This window comes from Oryctolagus cuniculus, chromosome 12 (assembly GCF_964237555.1).
Source record: "Oryctolagus cuniculus chromosome 12, mOryCun1.1, whole genome shotgun sequence".
In the NCBI taxonomy this organism is placed as follows: Eukaryota; Metazoa; Chordata; class Mammalia; order Lagomorpha; family Leporidae; genus Oryctolagus; species Oryctolagus cuniculus.
The window spans coordinates 117,885,209-117,900,307 of record NC_091443.1 but is presented as its reverse complement, the minus strand read 5'-3'; the positions used below and the strand labels follow the sequence as shown (position 1 = coordinate 117,900,307).

General features: G+C 57.7%; 1 protein-coding gene across 1 annotated transcript; it reads left to right on the top strand.

The window, feature by feature from the left end:
* Window positions 1-43: 43 nt before the first annotated feature.
* LOC127485345 (golgin subfamily A member 2-like) lies at window positions 44-12,570 on the top strand. The gene is made up of 14 exons (XM_070053441.1): window positions 44-201; window positions 1,518-1,640; window positions 5,995-6,102; window positions 6,379-6,422; window positions 6,543-6,606; window positions 7,094-7,150; window positions 7,312-7,392; window positions 8,241-8,279; window positions 8,386-8,444; window positions 8,753-8,894; window positions 9,437-9,524; window positions 9,877-10,205; window positions 10,453-10,566; window positions 11,071-12,570. Exons 1-14 carry the CDS (start codon window positions 115-117, stop codon window positions 11,326-11,328), a joined length of 1,593 nt encoding a protein of 530 aa, XP_069909542.1. The 5' UTR covers window positions 44-114; the 3' UTR covers window positions 11,329-12,570.
* Window positions 12,571-15,099: the final 2,529 nt, after the last annotated feature.

Below are 15,099 nucleotides of genomic sequence, written 5' to 3'. Positions count from 1 at the left end.
CCACGCCCACCCAGCCCCGCCTAGTTCTGCCCTGAACCTGCGTCTCCTGGCTCAGTCACACATCTGCGCGGTAGCTGCCGGGAGCAATTCGCATTGGTTGCCGGGATCGTGGTGATGTGGCCCCCCCTCCCCCCGACCCCTCCCCGCCCCGCGATGTCGGAGGAAACTCGACAGAGCAAACTGGCTGCGGCCAAGAAAAAGGTAAAACATCGGGTCGCGCCCCCCGGCCCAGCCCACTGCCCGTCTGATTGTCGGTCCGTGGCGGGGTCTGTGCGGCTCCTCAGACACTCGGGTCGAGCCCGAGCGCCCCTTGGCTTCCCCCACCCAAGTCCTCTCAGCCAGCACCACCCCCTCAGCACCCAGCCCCCGCCCTGGCTTGTCGCCCCTGGGTGACTTTGGGCCATTGGCTCCTGGGGCTCCTCGGCCCAGCCTCAGACCTCACCTCCGGCCTCCAGAAGCCGGACCTCCTTGGGGTCTGTGGGCTCAGTCTCCAAGGACTCGGGTCCCTACCCTGTGCCCCACCTCCCCCTGCGCAGAGCGTGGGTAGGGCAGAGTGGGATGTAGTGAGATCAGATCCCCCTGGGACTGGCATTACCTCCAGCTCGGGCTTTGATCTCCCGGCCCAGTCCCCTAAGTCCTCACCCCCTTTCTGCTTCTGCCTACAAGGGGACTGGGGACTTGGGGACCCCCTTCCTCAGCTCGGACACTGACAGTGAGATGTGTCCCGTTCCCGGGGAGCTGGAAGTGTGGGCAGTGTTTCTGGGTGACCGCAGGAAAACTGGTTTGGTTTTCCCCCAGGTTTCTACTCTCCAGAGACTTTGGGGGGTGTGCGAGTTCTCAGGCTCACATTCAATTTCCCTGACCCTGGGAGCAGAGTGCCCCACACTCAGGCTCTCTGGAGTGACAGCTGTGTGACCGTCTGTGGAACAGACCTTGGGAGACTAAACTTTATAGCCTGAACCCTCCCCAGGGGAGTTTTTGAAGCTGGGTGAGGGCACTGCCACAGAGGAGCGAGGGAGCAGCTTGGTGAGGCCGTCCTGTGGCTTGGGACGGAACCTGTCAAGACATCATAATGGGCCCTTGGCTGGAATAATGCCTGGGTTCTACTCTTTCTCCTCGGTGTCCAGGGTTCCTCGGGTGCCCCTCGAAGTTCTGTGAGGTTCTGATATGGAAGAAAGGACCCAATGTCTTGTTTCCAAACCACACAAAGTACAATTCCTGACCCCATAATGTTTAACCTTCTACCTCTACCTCTGGTTTTGCTCCCAGCAGCTGCTGATTCTTGGCAGAACCCCAGAAGTGAGAGTTGGAAGCTGATTTTAAATCCCATCATTCCCTTTTATTGAAGCCATGTTGTCAGTTCTTCAGACGTTAACTGATCGTTCCAGCCCCTTGAAGGGTTGTCAGTGGCATGAAGTCAGTGGTGGACATGAGAGTTCTTGTGAACACTGTGAAGTAGGATGTGACCGCAGGGGCTTAGGGCATTCCAGAGAATCAACTGCTTTTCCTTTCCACAGTTAAGAGAGTATCAGCGGAAGAATAGGCCTGGTGGTCCTGCAGGAGGAAAAAAGAAGAAAAACCTGAAAAACGGCAGTAGCCCTGAGACAACCACTTCTCGGGGTTGTCACTCAACTGAGGATGTGAGTCTTGGCTGGCCAGGCTGCTGGGGGCTCGGGGGCTAAGGGGCAATGGGGGGTGGGGGGTTGGGGATCCAGAGGACAGTGGAAGATGGTGGAAGGGAGTGTTAGATACTGGTCAAGGACTCTGGGTTTGAATGCTCCCTTTCCCTCTGCTAGGGATATGATGTAAGGCAAATTGTTCAAGCTTTCTGGGCCTCTCTCTCCACATCTGTGAAACAGATAGGGCTGATGTTTTACTCACAAAGTTTGAGAGTTTTTGCTGTTCTCATATTAATCCAGAATACAGGGTCTTGTAACATTCATAGTCGCTGGTATTTGCGACTTCCTCATCCCTGGCCTCAGGAAAAGCCAGGTCAGCGAGAGCAGCTCAGCCATCGGGCTGTCCCCTTAGGAAGCCCCAGGCACTGGGATTCGGCCTTGGCTCTGGGTGACCTCAGAAAAGTCACAGCCTCCCCTGGGCTTCAGTTTCAGGCTGTCAGATATTATTGGATTGGAACAGTGTCTTCTAATTGTTGAGCTGTAGCCTCCCTTGTTCAAGAGAACCCTTCTGCAGAAGTCTGGTTTTAACATGGAGAGTGGGGGTCGTGTCTGGGGGAGGGTCTGAGAGCCGGGCTGGTCAGTGACTGCGCTTCATGTGACTCTGGGGCCTGGGGATTTTTCCCTCTTTCTGGCGAGGCAGCAATGGCCAGTCCGAGAGGATGGCCTGGGGGGCCACGGTGTGGATCTCTGCTCTTCCTCAGCCTCCGTTTCCTGACTCCACCTCTTCCTTCCCCGACATCCTCGCCTCTCTCTAAGCCACATCTCTGTGTCTTCCCCTGCCCTTGTTTTCCCCTTTTCACCGCCTCTAGATGCAGGCCATACTGAAGGTGCTGGTGTCTGACCTTAACCGTTCCGATGGGGTAGCGCTGCCCCATAGGACAAGTGGAAGGGGAGGCAGTGCCGAGACCCCCTCTCTGGCTTGCTGCCTCGCAGGTGTGCATGTCCCTGAGGCTTGTCTCGTTTTGGGGGAGCCTCTGCCCCGGCTTGTTTTATGTTGCTGCCATTAACCCTCGGCCTGCTTATGTCTGCTTCCTCCCCTGCTTGGTTAATTGCATTTTTTCCCTTCCCTCGTGTCTTTTATCATCTTGGAGAGGGTAAGGCACACCTCAAAGATTCGGTAATTTGGGAATAACTTTCAGAGCAGGTCTGTGGGGTTTTGGGCTTTGAATGCCCGGTGCGGTCAGACCAGGAGAGATTTGAAAAAATACAAACGCTGTTACATTTTGCCCTCTGGGCAAGTAGACCAGATGGAAGTGAGTGATTTTTCAACTTGATGAATTCCATTTTGGTTTGAGAGTGAGAAGGTAGAATTAAGAGAAAATGAATTGGCTTTATAATCGCAAGGATGGAGGTCAGCTTTTCAGAGGAACTAACCGGCAAGGATGTGAGGCTACCCAGACAGACCAGTGCTAGGACACTCTGCCTGCCCCTCATCTCTTTGACAAATCAGATGGGACGCTCAACCGTATTCACTGGGCCTGTGGATGGCAAAGGCATTGGCTGCACAGTGGTGGAAGTAGAAGAACAAGACAGGAGACACCGTGGGGGTGACAGAGTCCTCTGAGAGGGGCAGGGGAAAGGCGGCAATAGGCCAGCTGCGTGGCTAGGTGAGGGAGGTGGGTTCCGAATGGACTTGCAGCTTGAGGAGGTGGCATTTGAGGCCAGTGTGAAGATTACAAGTGGGTAATATTCATCCACGTGGTGAGTGGGGGAGGCAGAGGGAGCAATGAGGTCATAGGCAGCATCGTGAGGTCGTAGAACACCTTGCAGGGCTGCAGGGAGCCTGGGTTGGGGGAGGGGCAGGGCACAGGCACATGGGGCTAGGTAGGTCATAACCTGCAGATGATGTTGGCACTTCCTGTCTAACTGCCCCAGGGCCTTCAGCCAAGCCAGTGTAGCAGGGCTGATCCAGAGATGGGCCTGGGGAAAGGGACAGGTGGCTGGTCAACCATCATGGCTACTCCCACCCAGTTAGGTCTGGCCAGGGGCCGTGACTCACTCTATGGCCTCAGAGGAGACACCAAGTGGCATAGTCTGGGCAGGGCCCAGACACGGAGAAGTCCTGACAGCTGTGTATATGACTTCTAGGAGCTCAGTGTACTTGAGCCATCACCGTGTCTCCCTAGGTTGGCATGAGCAGGAAGCTGGAGTTAGGGCTGGAGCTAGGCATCAGGCTCGGGCACTCTGAAGTGAGGTGTAGCCTTCTCATCTGGTATCCTGACACCTAGGCTAAGCTCCCACCTTAAGACTTAGAATTGTGAATTGGTTGTTCAAGAAATAATCATGATACATAGATTCAATTTTTATTTACTTATTTATGTATTTGAAAAGCAGAGTTACAGAGAAGGAGAGAGAGAGAGAGAGAGAGAGAGAGAGAGAGAAGTGTTCCATCCGCTGTCCACTCTCCAAAGGGCTGTGCCGGCCGGAGCTAGGCTGATCGGAAGCCAGGAGCCTGGAGCTTCCTCCAGGTCTCCCACATGGGTTCAGGGGCCCAAGGACCTGGGCCGCCATCTGCTCCCTTCACAGTCTATAGCAGAGAGCTGGATCAGAAGAGGAGCAGCCGAGATTTGAACTGGTGCCCATATGGGATGCTGGCACTACAGGAGGTGGCTTTACCTGCTAAACTACAGCACTGGCCACGGTACCTATATTTAAAATTGCTCAGAGGAGCTGGTGTTGTGGCACAGTGGGTTGAGCTACTTCCTATGATACTGGCATCCATATGAGTGCTTGAGTCCCAGCTGCTCCATTTCTGATCCACTTCCCTGCTAATGTGCCTGAGAAAGCAGCACAAGGTAGCCCAAGTGCTTGGGCCCCTGCACCCACGTGGGAGATCTGATTGGTGTTTCTGACTCTTGGGCTTTGGCTTGGCCTGGCCCAGTCTGGCCCATGGTGCCCGTTTGAGGAGTGAACCAATGGATGGAAGATTCTCTCTGAGTTCCCTTTCTCTTTGTCACTCTGCCTTTCCAATAAATAAAATAAACCTAACAAGTCAAGGAAACTGCTCAGAGAAGTGCTCTCCCCACTCCCCTGTTGTTTCTGTGTCTAAAATAGAGCTCAGTGGAAACTAAGATGCTAAGAGGGACCTGGAGCCTGGGTCCATGGCTGGGAGTGCAGCCTCTCTAAAGTCTCATGCCTGGCCCGCTGCTTTTACCTGATAGATGCAGTCACAGACGTTGTCAAGGCAACAGTGGGTTTTGAGGACAACAATCTCTGTGGGCGGTGGGTTCCAGGCCATGGTCACGGTACAACTGCAGACTCAGCACGCCTCATCCTCATCTGTAGGCTTTGCAGCCTGGACTCTAAGGAGGCAGCCGATTAGGGTTTTCAGAGGCCAGGGCTGAAGGGTCCAGAGAGCAGGCAGCAACTCCCTGCCTCCACTCAGCTCCTCTGGCTGCTGTCACTTGTTCAGCCATCTTGGCTGTGTGCGGCCGTCTGGCCTGCTGACATGAGGTGGTCTCTAGAGCCAGATGCTTGGACCGAGAGTTAGGCCTGAGCCTGGGGAGAAGCTGGATGGGGCTGGCCGAGGGAGGGGGTCCCGCTGCGGGAGAAGGAGAGGCTTTTCCATGGCTCCAAGTGCTAGATCCCCACATTGTTCCCTAGCAGTTTTTCTGGCAATGAGGCGCCATGACCTCCATGTGCCAAGTCAAAGAGCAGATGTCTTACCTGTGATTTCCTGGCTTCTTTTGGTAGAGTAGGTGTTTCTGGAGCTGCGAGATTGGGCTGAGAGGTATGCCCATGAGGCGGCTGTGGTTGATTTTATCTCCAGAAAGCAGGGAGGGGATTCTTGGGCAACATTTCTCCTTGGAAAGGCCTGAATCAGAGAAATGCAGCTGATGGTTGAGGCAGAGAGGAGGGCAGGGAGAAAGGGCGGAGAGCAGGAGAGGGCAGCAGCAGACAGCTACCTGGAGGGATTCCCGTCACCACCAGTGGCCTCAGCCCAGCAGGGGCCTAGAGTTAGGGTCACTGGCTTTCTAGAAGAACACTGCCGTGCTCCCTGATTTTGGTGCCCGTTCCTTCTGCCTGCTGTGGCTGCCGGAGGTTAGAGCCCTTGCTGAGGTCCAGGGAGAACCAGGGCCTCGTGTCCACGGAGGTCGTAGCCCCCCCTTCCTTTGAGCTTTGGCCACCTGAAAAGATGCCACGTGTCCCCAAGCCTGGGCAAGCCATTCCCACAACCCCTGTGGTTCCCAGCATGTGTGACTGTCACGCTGACTGCTACAACATCTTCCAACCTGCCCTGCGCCCTTGTGTCCCTGGCAGCAAGGCACCTCCTCTCCTGCACGGCCCCCTAACCCCCTGCTCTGTTCCCTGACAGGCGCCCAAAGACCGCGCTGCTCCTGCACCACCCTCTGCTGATGCCACCGTGTTACCTGGCGGTGTAGTGTCCCCTGGCGCTAGTCTAACTAGCATGGCACCAACTCAGGTTTGTGCCTCTGTCCTTGTGCCTGCTACCCCCGTATGCTTGCACCATCTCCCTTCCCAGAGGACTGCGCCTGCTGTGCCTTCTCTTCTCCTTTCTTCCCGCAGCTTGGTTCCCAGTGCCAGGCACCCTTCCCGGCACTGGGGTGGGGGAGGCCAAGACGGGGCTTTCTCTTGAGCTTGTGGCAGTGGCAGGTTGCTGGAAGGAGCTGGGCTCCTGCCACCCCTGGGTGGTTCTTACTGGAAATCAGGTGATCACTGTTTCTTTCTTCTCCCTCAGATCCATGATGCTGACTATGGCCCTGTCCTCATAGATGAGACCAAGTGAGTGTCTTCCTGTGCGGGCAGCAGTCCCTAAGCCATGGGAGTGAGGGCAGGCCACGGCCCAAGGACCTCTTTTGCATCAAGCCCCTGCACCCCTAACCTCTGTGTGTCTGTCCCTAGGACATTGTCCTCCACGGAGAGCCTGCGTCAACCTGCTCAGCAGCTCAATGGTCTTGTCTCCGAGGTACCCCAGACACTGGGACTCAGGAAGGGAGGAGAGAGAGGAAAGGACAGAAATGGAGGCTGGGATTCCTGAGAGATGGGGAGATCCTGGAATAGACTGACCTGCTGGGCCGTGTTGGGCAGGCTGGGTGATGGCTTCTTCTTGGAAGCCATACAGATGAAGGACATGGCCATGCGAACGGAACGGTGACAATGTATCTCAGCGCAGGAAGCATAGGGAGAGCATCACTTGGGAAGGGAGGGGGATGGTGATGAGACCCAGGAGAAGCTGGCATAGAGGGCAATGAGAGGAAGAGGCCAGGCTGGGCAGAGGAGTTGCCAGGTTGGGGGGGGAGGTAGTCTGAGGGTAGGCATAGAGGGTGATGAGAGGAAGAGGGCAGGCTGGGCAGAGGAGTTGCCAGGTGGAGGTGGGGTGGAGAGGTAGTCTGAGGGTAGGGACTTGGCGGTGGAGGACATAGCATCTCCATGGGAGCTCTTGTCTCTTCTAGTCAACGTCCTACATCGGTGGAGAGGGCCTCACATCTTCCTACATGAAGGATCTGGAGGTGAGTGGCTCTGCAGGGCCAGCCCCCCCCTTCTCCCACAGCGGGGGCTGAGTGCCCCACTGCCAGCTGAGATAGCCCGTGCCCCCCACCAGCCCTAATGACTGCTCTCTCTACCTCTCCCCCAACCCTCCTGCAACTCCTCCTCTCTGCATGCGCCTCAGAGCCGGTACCAAGAGCTGGCAGTAGCCCTGGACTCCAGCTATCTAACAAACAAACATCTCAGTAACACCATAGAGGAATTGGTAAGAGCCCAGTGGGGTCCCCTGATTCCATGCTGCCCACCCTGGACTTCCGTTTCCCCATGGGCTCTGAAGAAAGGGACTGGGGGCCCCTTGGTGCAGAGGGAGAGTGGGGTGCTGGGTGGGCCAGGTCTCAGCTGGAGGGACCCCAGAGCATGGAGCATGCAGCATGGCTCTCGTCCTGTCACTGCCCTCTCTGCCTCCTCTCTTCTCCAGACACCCCTGCTTCCACCCTGGCCACATTGGCCCTGGGATTGTGGCCTCTCGTTCAGCGCTGGCCACGAGCCTCATGTCCCTGCCCTGACTCAGGCCCTGACTTGAGCTTTGAGTTTGGACAAGCGCCTCTCCACCCTGGGCTTGAGTTTCCCAAGGAGGTTGAAATGGCAGTTGTCAAAGGTCTCTTTTAGCTCTAAGAATCCAAGATTTCCAGGCTCCCTGGGACGTCAACCTTAGGGAGAGAAGGGATCTTACCTGTGCTTTTCATTCCTGTGTCCCTGCTGTTAAGAGCAGCCCCAACCCCTATGTAACACGTGCTGAGCTGTCGAACGATGCGCACACCCCTGTAAATCCAAACCTAGTGGAAGGCCCGTCTTTTCTCACATTCCGTTTCTGGAGGCTCACCTTACTGTCCCCTAAGAAGAATCCCGATTCAGACGCGGTTCCATAGCTGTGAGCAAAAACCAGCAAAGACCCACATGCTCTTTCCTTGGGAGCCTCGGGACAGGTCCTGTGCCCATAGGGTCTGAGAACATGCCAATCCCGCCCTGGCCCCCTGCCCACCCCCTCTTGCTTTGGGAGTGGAGTAGAGGGGACATCCTTAGTCACCTTCCCTTCTTTGACTCTCCCCACAGAAACGACAGAACCAAGAAACTATGGAGCAAGCAGAAAAAGTAATGTGATTTCTGTGTCTGCTCATGGCACGGTTGCTGGGTCTGCACCCCACCCCCTCCCCATCCAGGGTCCCTGAGAACTGATGTAGCTTTTCTGTGTTTGCAGCACACCAAGGAGTTGACCAAAGAGCGAGATGCTCTGAAACTGCTGTTATACAAGAACAAGTAAGACGGGGAAGGTGGCGGGAGGAGTTTGGGGGACCTTAGTACAGGTGACGAGGGGAGGGGTGCCGGGGAGCATGAGGAGGAAGTGGCTGTACAGGCTGGGACATGTGCAGAGCCAAGCTCTGGTCCCAGCTGTGCCACCAGCTCATGCGATGGCCTCAGGCAGCTTAGGTCCTCTCTCTGGCCTGCCACGGGAGTGACCTGATTGTTGGGGACCCCTCCAACACCAAGGTTCTTGGCAGGTGCAGCAAGAAGGTGGGTTGGTCACCAAAGTGGTCCACTCTGTTTGCTCATTCCTCTCACCACAGCAAAAACAATGAGGACCTGAAGCAGCAGAACTCTGAGCTCCAAGAGAGGCTTCGAGTCCTCGTGACCGAAAAGAAGACCCTGCAGCTGGGCACGGAGGAGCTGCAGAAGAAGCTGGAAATGTCTGAGCTGCTGCTGCAACAAGTAAGAGGCTGCAGCCCACGAAGCCCCAGCCCTAGCCCGCGGGGGCCACCATCCCCAGGGACTGTCAGGGAGGCCCCCAGCCAAGAGATGGAAATTCTGAATCCTTATTCTGGTCCTGCCCTAGAATCCTCCAGAAATTGCTAGAATTCTGCAGAGAGAGTCCCTGCCTGGACCTACACAATCAGAATCTCAGTGATACAGCTTTTCAAAAATGTGTATTTAAGCATCTCAGTTTCCGTTGGAAAGGCAGAGGCAGGCAGACAGAGATGGAGGGAGATCTGCCATCCACTAGTTCATTTTCCAAATGCCTTCAACAGCCAGGGCTGAAACCAGGAGATTGAAACTCAATCCAGACCTCCTGTGTAGGGTGTCAGGATCCCAGGAGGCTGTCCCCTGCTGCTTCCTAAGTTGCACAGTACAGCAAGTGCACCTGCTGTGGCCTGCAGCCAGAGGTGGCTGCGTGTTTGGGTTTTGGGGGCAGCGTCGGTGCAGAGGGAGGCAGTGGCCCCTGCTCATGGCTCTTTTCCCTGTGCTCTGGGCAGCTCTGCACACTGAGGGAGGAGAAGGAGTGCAGCCTGAGTCAGGTGCGGGAGCTGGAGACCACCGTGGTCGAGCTCAAGAGCCAGATGGGTAAGCAGGGGCAGAGGTGGCCTGGGAGCCGGATGGGTGTCGGGTGCCCCGGCGAGGGGTGTTGTGGCAGAGGGAAGCAGGTCTGTGCCGGTGGATGGCAAGTCTTGTTATCTCTTTCAGCATAGGTGACCTCATCTGTAAATAGGGGTGGCGTACCCACTGTCCACCATGCACTGTCAAGCACTCTGTGTCCTGGCTTGGAAGGGTAATGACCATCTGAATATGGAAAGTTGTTAGCCAAGAAGCCAGCACCGGGGTGGGGGCAAGAGTTGGCCTGAGGAGCTAAGGACCAAGACAGGAGCTTTTTGAAAACCCAGAGGCCAGGGCCCCTGATGGCTGCTTCCTTTCTCAGCTGAGCCTCCCACCCCAGAGTCCCCAGCTTCCCCCACGGGGCCGTCGGAGGCGGAACAGCAGCTGCAGGTACAGGCTGAGCAGCTGCAGAAGGAGCTGGAGAGCCTGGCGGGACAGCTGCAGGCCCAGGTGCAGGACAACGCAGGCCTGAGTCGCCTGAACCAGCAGCAGGAACAGCGGCTGCTGCAGCTGGAGCGGGAGGTGGAGCTGTGGGGCAGCCAGGCCGAGGAGCGCAAGCAGAGCGACCGCGTGACCATCAGCCGCGTGCTCCTGCAGAACCGGGAGCTCAAGGAGCAGCTGGCCGAGCTGCAGGATGGCTTCGTGAGACTGGTGCGTTCGGCCTCCCTGGGCAAGGCCTCTGGCACAAAACACTTCCCTCTGGGCCTTCACTCCCCCCCACCAAAGGGGACGGTGATGACCTAGGCAGGTGCCCTGTGAGCCAGGACCCTGCTCAAATGTCTGTCGGAGGAGAGGGGCTGAGTTTCCAGCCCTCCCGGCACTGTGGGAGGTGGACACCTGGTGCTGGGATCCGGATGCAGCCGCTTTGGGTGGCAACGGATTGCTTCTCTCTGTGCAGAGCAATGACAACATGCGGCTCACCCTCTCGCTGCAGTCAGAGCAGCACATCAAGAACGAGCTGGCCAGGGAACTCGGCCAGCTGCAGGAGAAGCTGGGGGAGCTGAAGGAAACGGTAATGCTCAGCCTGACTGTGAAGGACTGGGCCATGGGGACAAGTCTCTGGGGAGGGCAGTGCTAGGCCCAGGAGGGAGGCCGCTCCAGTCTGGAGTGACAGGTGACCTCCATATCGACTGTCCTGCCTCTCTTAGGGCTGGTAGCCCCGGGATCCTCCCAGGCCTGGACATCATTGTCCCACGAGAGGCGTTTCACCCACCTTAGCTACCCTTTGCTAAGCCTCAGATTCCTGACAAAGGAACTTAGCATTTTTTCCTTACACAGGTGTTGAGGATGAGCTGAGATTGTGCATGTAAAGTATTAGGCACAAGTGTTCCCCTAAAGATGATGCCTTCCCTCTCGTGTGTGGCCTCAAGTTAAAGTGATGGGAAAGAAGGGGATGAGGTGTGAGGCTGGGTGCAGGAGACGCAGGGCTCTGTGCCACTCCCCTGCAACCAGTGGAATCAGTTAGCAAGCCACCACCTGCCCTCATGCTCCCCCCACCCACCTTGGTCTTCCGCAGATGGAGCTGAAGAGCCAGAAGGCTCAGGGTCTGCACCAACAGCGCGACCAGTGCCTGTTCCACCTGCAGCAGCACGTGGCCGCCTACAAACAGCTGCACTCTGAGAAGAAGGCACTACACAAGCAGCACCCTACTGTGCAGCAGCTCAGGAAGCAGCCACAGGAGATGCAGAACCCCCGGGACTGCCCAGGCTTGGGCACCAACCACTGCATCCCCTTCTTCTACTGGGCTGACGAGCATGACGAAATTATCGTCTAAACACCAGATGCCGTCAGCCCGGAGAGCCCCAACCCCATCCTTGCCACTCCACCCCTGCTAGCCACTCTATCCCCTGCCGTTCCTTCCCAGTTCCCTTCCCTCCTTAGCCAGAACCCCTGATGGGGAGAGAAAGGCCTCTTTAGGCTGCCTCTCTGGAGGACCCCGGGGGCTCCTGGGGCCTCCTCATTTCCAGCTCCATCTTTAGAGGCCGTGACCAACACAGGCAGCATTCGTGTGGCCCCCAGAACAGCCAAGAACAGGGGATGCTCAACCACTTGGGCAAGTCAGCCAGGCAGTTTTCATCGCCCCTCTTGGGGCTAAGTGTCAGCCTGGCCGGCATAATCTGGCCAGGAACATCACATGGGGGCATCAGAAGGGCATGGACATGAGGGCATCAGGCGAGGAGGGCATCTGATTGAGGGTCATTGCTGGGCGGGGGCACCCGGGCAAGGGCATCGCTGGGCAGGGGTCACTTCCGGGGCAGGGGCATCATCATGGGCAAGGGTCACTTCCAGGCCAGGGGCATCATGGGTAAGGGTCACTTCTGGGCCAGGGCATCATGGGTAAGGGTATATGGGCAAGGAGGGCACAATAGGATGAGGGTCCTCTCTGGGCTCCCGGTCCCGAATTGCAGGGTGGCCTGGGCAAGCTGAGGCTAATGGGAGGCCGGGTGCTTACCACAGGTGGCGCTCATGGTAGGCCAGGCGTGGTCCAGCTCTTCACTCCATGCCTGTGCCCCCAGGCAGGCCAGCTGGGAGGCACGGTCAACAGCCCTCAAAGGGTCGGCTGGGGCAGGCGATGCAGGGGCGCCTGTCCCCTGACTAAGAGAGGCACACCAGCCAGGCAGGGCCGAGGCAGGCTAGGCAGGCATTCAGGGGACTCCCTTTTCTTTGGAGGCACTTTGGGGCAGGGCAGTAGGCAGCATTCTGTCAGGCCCTAGGACAATTGGGGCTAACTCTAGGCCTGATGAGGGGAAGAGGCTGCCTCCAGTGGGCCTCCCCACCCCCACCCCCACGTACATATTGTACTTGTGTATATTTTGTATATGCTGGGGGTAGGGCCTCCCCTGTATCATAGCTGAGGCTGGAGCTCGCAAATGAGGAGGAGGTCATAATAATTATTTGGGGCTGGGAAACTTATTTATTGACAGTCTATGGCCCAGGAAAGAGGCGGAGATAGGGTTGTGGCACCATGGTGATGTGGCTCCTGTTATTATCTTGAAATAAAGAGATAGAGCCATACTGCTTGGCCCATGTGTAGCAGCTTTGTCACAGGGCCCAGGGTTTACTTTGCTGCGGGTGGGCATTGCACAGGGCAGCAGGGCCTGCCAGCAGTGGGCAGCCTCTGTGCTGTGCTGAGCGTTCAGTGGGGTGAAGAGGCCTCTTCCAGGCTGGTCTCCTTACACTGCAACCCCAGGGGCACTGCCACGTGTGTGTGTGTGTGTGTGTGTGTATTTATGAGTATTTATAGATATTTATAGAACAGGGCAGGAGTAGGACCGCAGAGGGGCACAAATTTTCACCAAGGTCATGCCTGGAGGTGTGAGCTCACCAGACAACAGAAAGTCACAGATGAAGGGGAGGCTTAGGGGCTGAGGGGCCACTGTCAAGTCACAGAACAGCTCTCTGGACAGACTGGCAAAGGGAGGTCTCCGAGGAAGAGAAAGGATCTGGTTAGATGTCAAAGGGGGGCCTGGGGCTCTCAGGATGGGACGGCCTTGCCTGACCCAATCGGCTGGCAGTGGGAGAGAAAGCAGAGAGAACAGCAGAGAGAGAGGAGGGAGACAGGTGGTAAGGCAAGAGCAGCCAGGCCATGGCACTGGTGGGCAGGGCGGAGGTGGGAAGCAGCAGCAGGTGGGCATGTGGGTGAGCTTTCTGGAAAAGGCCATGGACAGGAAGGGGAAGGAAGATGGGAGGAGGAGCTGGAGTAGATGACCAGAGTTTCTGGGGAGTCGAGGTGGAGGCTGGAGAGGGCCTCCCCTGCCACTCATGCCACCTCTCACTCACCTCCCAGGCAGCAGTGCCACAGTCCTGACACTGCCTGGCCCTCTCGGGCTTCCCTCCTCACTGATGGCCCTGCCTTTGGACCCACTGGCCAGGGCCAGCACTAGCCTGGGAGGCTCACGTGGCAGCCAGCAGGCCTGATGGAGAAAGACAGGAGGAAGAACCCTGCTTGAACCAGGAGCGTGCAGCTAAAACAGATGGCTGGAGGGGGTGCTGGAGGCCCCTCGGGTACTCAAAAACCCCAGGAGTCCTCTGAGGGGACCCTGAGGAGGCAGGGCGGGCAGGGGGCCACAGACTCATAAATCTAAGAGGGAGCCTCGGCTGGTCTGGGGGCTGCAGGTCGTGGAGGCGAGTTTGGGCCCTCCCTGCTGGGGAAAAGCAGAAGAGGGAGAGTCAGAGGCCAGCAAAGAGTGGTAGGTGGGGCCCTAGGCCAACTCTGCGGCCCGGCCGGGCGGAACTCAGAATAGCTGACCTGCCCTGGCTACGGGGCTTCATCTGGGGCTGAGGACCCTGCCTTCAGCCAGTAGCAGGTGTGACAATGCCCAGATGGGAGGCAGGAGGCTGTGTGTCCCCGCCTCACCTGGGCTGATGGGTGCAGAGGATTCTCAGGCTTTGAGGTCATCAAGCAACCGAAGGCTTCACCCCCAGCCACTCTCAACTGCACACCCAAGGGACGAGGTGACCCCCAGCCTGTCACCCTGGCCTGTGCTGGGGCTCCCAGGCTGGGGGGCTTAGTACTCCCTGTCCCCTGCCCCCAGCAGCACAACTCAGATTGGGGCAGGTGTGGCACGCCCAGGAGGAAGTTCAAAGACCTCTGGCTGTTCCACAACAACACCCCCCAAGTTCCCAGCCCCTACACCATCAACCACAAGCTCCCTGGCCTCTCTGCCAGTGGTGTGGATCCTGTCCCGAGAACCCCCAGGCTCAGCCACGGAGGCCCTGGGCAGCGACACTGAGTCCCGAGGCTGGCTGGGAAGGGAGAGGAGAGAGCCAGCTGGCCCAAGGACAGAAACAGGAAAGAGGGAGTCTGGAGCTGCAGTAGGGAGAGGGAGGGGCCTGGCCCTGAGATCCCAGGGGCGCCCCCCCAGTGTGGGGCTGGTGCAGTGGGGCAGATGCGGTCCTGAGGCAGGTAGAGTGGCAGGTGCCTACCTTGGCTGACGCTCCTCAGGGGCCACTGAGAGGGATTCTGAAAGACAGCTCGGGAGCCTCCTGGAGTTCTGTCTGCCCAGGAAGACTGAGGAAGGCCCAACTGTGGGCTGCGGTTGGGGTAGGGGAGGGCTGGGGGTAGCCATGATGCCACTGTGGGGGGGGGCATGTAGACAACCTCTCCCCATTGGGTGGGCTCAGAAATCCTCATGGGGGATGGAGGACATTGGCACCACAGGGGTTGGCGGGCACTGGCAACCTCATGGGGCGGGGGACAGAGGCACCCTCACAGGTCAGGGGGCATGGGCACCATCACAGGGTCGGTGGCCACAGCCACCCTGACCAGGTCAGGTGGCAGCCATCCTCACAGGGTCAGGGGCAGCAGCCACCCTCATGGGGTTGGTAGTTCAGGCACACTCATGGGGCTGGGGATGCTGGCACCCTCATGGCTCGGGGGGCACTGGCACCACATGTCGGGGCCCCTGCACCCTTAAGGGATCGTGTGGTATAATGAGAAGGCCATGCCAAGATGGCTGCTGGCAAGAAAGCATCAGTTACTCAGGAATTGCTTCAGAAACTCCCTGGGAAACCACCTGGCAATGGAGCCTGCCTGGCAACAGGC